The 3,405-nt window shown below is 51.8% G+C and overlaps 3 protein-coding genes across 3 annotated transcripts; 1 reads left to right on the top strand and 2 right to left on the bottom strand.

Annotated features, from left to right (window-relative positions):
- K437DRAFT_277011 (alpha/beta-hydrolase) lies at positions 1-1,126 on the top strand (the record flags this gene model as incomplete). Its single annotated transcript, XM_013384295.1, has 3 exons — positions 1-218; positions 254-829; positions 1,116-1,126. Exons 1-3 carry the CDS (start codon positions 170-172, stop codon positions 1,124-1,126), a joined length of 636 nt encoding a protein of 211 aa, XP_013239749.1. The 5' UTR covers positions 1-169.
- A 228-nt stretch (positions 1,127-1,354) lies between these two features.
- Positions 1,355-1,549, bottom strand: K437DRAFT_214832 (uncharacterized protein; the record flags this gene model as incomplete). The annotated part of the gene is made up of 1 exon (XM_013384294.1): positions 1,355-1,549. A coding segment is annotated over one exon (195 nt), but the record flags the coding sequence as incomplete, so codon positions are not given.
- A 1,008-nt stretch (positions 1,550-2,557) lies between these two features.
- K437DRAFT_230244 (cytochrome P450) lies at positions 2,558-3,363 on the bottom strand (the record flags this gene model as incomplete). The annotated part of the gene is made up of 2 exons (XM_013384293.1): positions 2,558-2,746; positions 3,133-3,363. Coding segments are annotated over 2 exons (420 nt in total), but the record flags the coding sequence as incomplete, so codon positions are not given.
- Positions 3,364-3,405: the final 42 nt, after the last annotated feature.

Below are 3,405 nucleotides of genomic sequence, written 5' to 3'. Positions count from 1 at the left end.
TAACAGAGTAGTTGCTCCCTCTTAAAGGGAGCATGCATCAAACAATCGTTTTATTCTAGTAACTTCGTGTTCACCACATATCGTGATATCACCCCGAGAGAAACCAACACTTGCCTTCACTCTATCTACTTCCACTACGTTGCCTCATTTCACATCCCTATCTCCAACCATGCCTTTCATCGACCTCCCAAATGCAAAATTGCACTACGAGATTTTCGGTACTTGCCGTTGCTGCTTTGCATCCCCGGTGCAGACGGCCGTGGAGCTGTCTTCCACGACGTCGCCAAGCACCTCTCACGCAGCTTCACAGTCGTGTGTTACGACCGCTGGGGCTACTCTCAGAGTCAGCACGTTGGCGCACAAGATTTCAAGAATCGACTCTCAGTTGATGCCGATGACGCCAGTGCCTTAATCACCCACCTCTCTACCGAACCCGCCGCCGTATTTGGGACATCTTCCGGTGCTATCGTTGCCACACAGCTACTGATACAACACCCGGACCGAGTGCGTACTCTTGTCGCCCATGAGCCTCCGGCATTTGCGCTGCTGCCTGAGCAGTTCCGTACTCAAGCCGCCGGCCTCGTCGAGCATATCTACAACCTTTACCGCGAGCAGGGCGTGCAGGCAGCCATGGAGGTTTTCTCCGGCGGCTTATCAGCAGGGGACGACGGTGCGAGGATGAGATTCTGCATGGATCCTACACGCGGAGACGAGATCCGCGCAAACTCTATGTTCTGGTTTGAGTTTGAGCTGCGCCAGTACACATCTGCCGCGCTAGATGTGGAGCGTATCGCAGCCGAGAAGGCAAAGTATATCCCTGTTGCTGGGAGTACGTCTGGGGATGGGCCTGGAGTTGGGCCAATCGCACTGCTTGCTGGCATGCTTGGAAAGGAGGTGGTGCGGCTCCCCGGAGGCCATATCTCGTATATGTATGATTCCGAGGTCTTTGCTGATGCGTTATTGGCATTGTTGGAGAGTGGGCCAAGAAAGTAGGGGAATTATAATGGCAATGTAAAAATAAGCTCTATCGTTTATATAAGTGAATAAAAGCAGCTTATCATGTTCTCTTAGCTGACGCTGTTTGGCGTTTACCTTATCTCCTCAACTGTTTGCAGGAAATTTGTGAGGCCAAGTAGCTACGTTATTCTCGTCATGGCCCAGGTGTCTCTTGTCTAATAGCCCCTCTACTGGTATTTTGCTCCAGCTGCTCTAGTCTGGAAAGGGGTTTGGAATTCCTACGCCTCGCTTTTAGATTGTACGGAACCAGGTTCACCGGTACCGGTATGACAGTTGCTAACTCCCCGTTAGCTAAGCTATCACGACCTTCAGAAGTATGGGGCAGGCAGTGACTTGCAATCTGCTCTTTGGACAGTGGCCAGGACGCGAGATCGACAAAATTGTACGTGAAGTAACGACCAGTCTGACGATTACGGATGATGAGGGCTACGTCAACATCGCAGAACTCTGCTAGCTCGTCGGCCTTGTGAATCAAGGTAGAGTCCCGTCTGCTCAACCTTTCGCTTCTTCTTTTGGATGGTTTGACAGCCATAATGAAGGATGATATTATTTCAAGATTAGGAGAACTAGCAGTATTCTTGAAATTGTTTTCCGGAAGACAATTTCTTCTGAAAGAGCGTGTCTTCTGGATGCAGCTAGCTTCTGGAAAACTGTGTCCAAGAGATAAGCTCGTCTTGAAGACTAGGTTGAGAAGACCCCAGTCTTTAGACGACGAATGTCGTAACTTCGCGCTTGCCCAGTTCTAATTATATCCGGGATCGACGAGGAGCTGTATCGGGTCGCTTCACCAAGCGTCCACACGGCCCCAAAATGCCCCATTCTATAATCGAAACAACTTTAAGTCTCGATTTTATTCCTCTAATCAATAAGCAACTCAATACACAGGCTTCGGATCCAGAAAGAAATCAGTGCTCAGGCAATCGAGGTCCCAATCAAAGCTCATGTCCACGAACGGCGTGCCTACAAGATCGGCGGCATCTTGCACCGATAGGTCTGTATCGTTAAAACGGTCAGCAGGTTGTTCCTTCTAACAATCCGTACTCTGTCAGCAAGAGAGAGATATTACTTTCTCCAGCCCTGCTAATATCTAACTCTCGAATCTTTTCACGACAACTCTCCAGTTTCTCAACGTGTTCACAAGCCTGCAGCTGCACTTTATTGCCCCGTAGTGTCTGAATGGCCTTTTGCCAGGAGGCCTGATACGGCTCGCTGGTCAGATCGATACCCCCGCTACCTTTGGGGTGAAGAGCCGCTACTAGAAGATTGCTAGCCGCGGCATGGAGAACTGTGGGGCGGGGTTAGTGAGTTGCTTGAGAGGTGGCCTTACGATGAATTCTCTTACAGTAAACGGCATGGCAACTAGGGGTTTGCGGGCGATCTAGCTCAGAGTTGTAGATTGTGTAGATAGTCTGCTGGGCAGTAGAGATGAAAAGGCTTCGTATTTCTTGGAGCGTGTTTTGGTCTAGTGAGAAAGTGGTGGCAGAGTGGATTCGTTTGAACAGCCACGGTCGGAGGATAAGGAGGCGGATGTAATGGACTCTCAACTAAGATCAGCCAAAGCGTACTCTTCAAACGGAGCGTTGTACAGACCTGCAATGCAGAGTTTGGGCTTGATCGGCGCCGTTGCAGCATCCATGGCAGAGATGGCATCGACGAAATCCTTGGCATTGTCGCACGGCTTGCCCTCGTACGACGCCGTGCAGATGGCAACTGGCTTGGTGGTGGAGAGCTTGCCGTTTCCGGCGAGCCGATCTAGCTCGCCAACGGTGGTGGCGAAGCCGCGTGCCTTGCCCTTAGAAGAGAGTTCTTTCGCGAGAATCTCGCACGACCACTGTTGCTGCCGTAGAGGAAAGTGAGACGGGCGCCTTCAGCTCCAGCTGAAGGAGCAGAACCAGTGGTAGACGACAACCGCGATACCTGTTTTTGTTGTGGTTGTTGTTCTTTCTGCTGTGTCACGTTAGCAAGACGCACACCGACAAGGAGCTCATGGAGCAGATTCTGGTTGCGGAAGTGTGGCTTAGCGATGATCTTGAAATCATCAGGCTTGATGGTGAGCGTCTGCCTGAGGCGCAAGGTGTACGTCGGGTCGGACATCTCGAGGTCAAAACGGTTGACAATGATGGCGAGGGCGAGGAGCGCCTCCTGAATGGCGAAGCCTCTTCCGATGCAGGCGCGCTTTCCGTTGCCGAAAGGCTTCCACGCATTGGGTGGCAACGCCTCGAACTTGCCATCGAGCATGCGCTCCGGCCTAAACTCTTCTGCGTCGTCGCCCCACACCTTTGGGTCGCGATGGAGCTGGGTGAAAAGAAGGACAAGCGGCTGCCCCTTCGCAACGTGATATCCACCGGGCAGCGTCTCGCCTGCTGGTGACTTGGCAGTCACCGAAAT

The sequence above is a fragment of the Tilletiaria anomala genome, assembly GCF_000711695.1.
Source record: "Tilletiaria anomala UBC 951 chromosome Unknown K437scaffold_234, whole genome shotgun sequence".
In the NCBI taxonomy this organism is placed as follows: Eukaryota; Fungi; Basidiomycota; class Exobasidiomycetes; order Georgefischeriales; family Tilletiariaceae; genus Tilletiaria; species Tilletiaria anomala.
The sequence above is the reverse complement of the archived record's forward strand: the minus strand, read 5'-3'. Positions and strand labels throughout refer to the sequence as shown.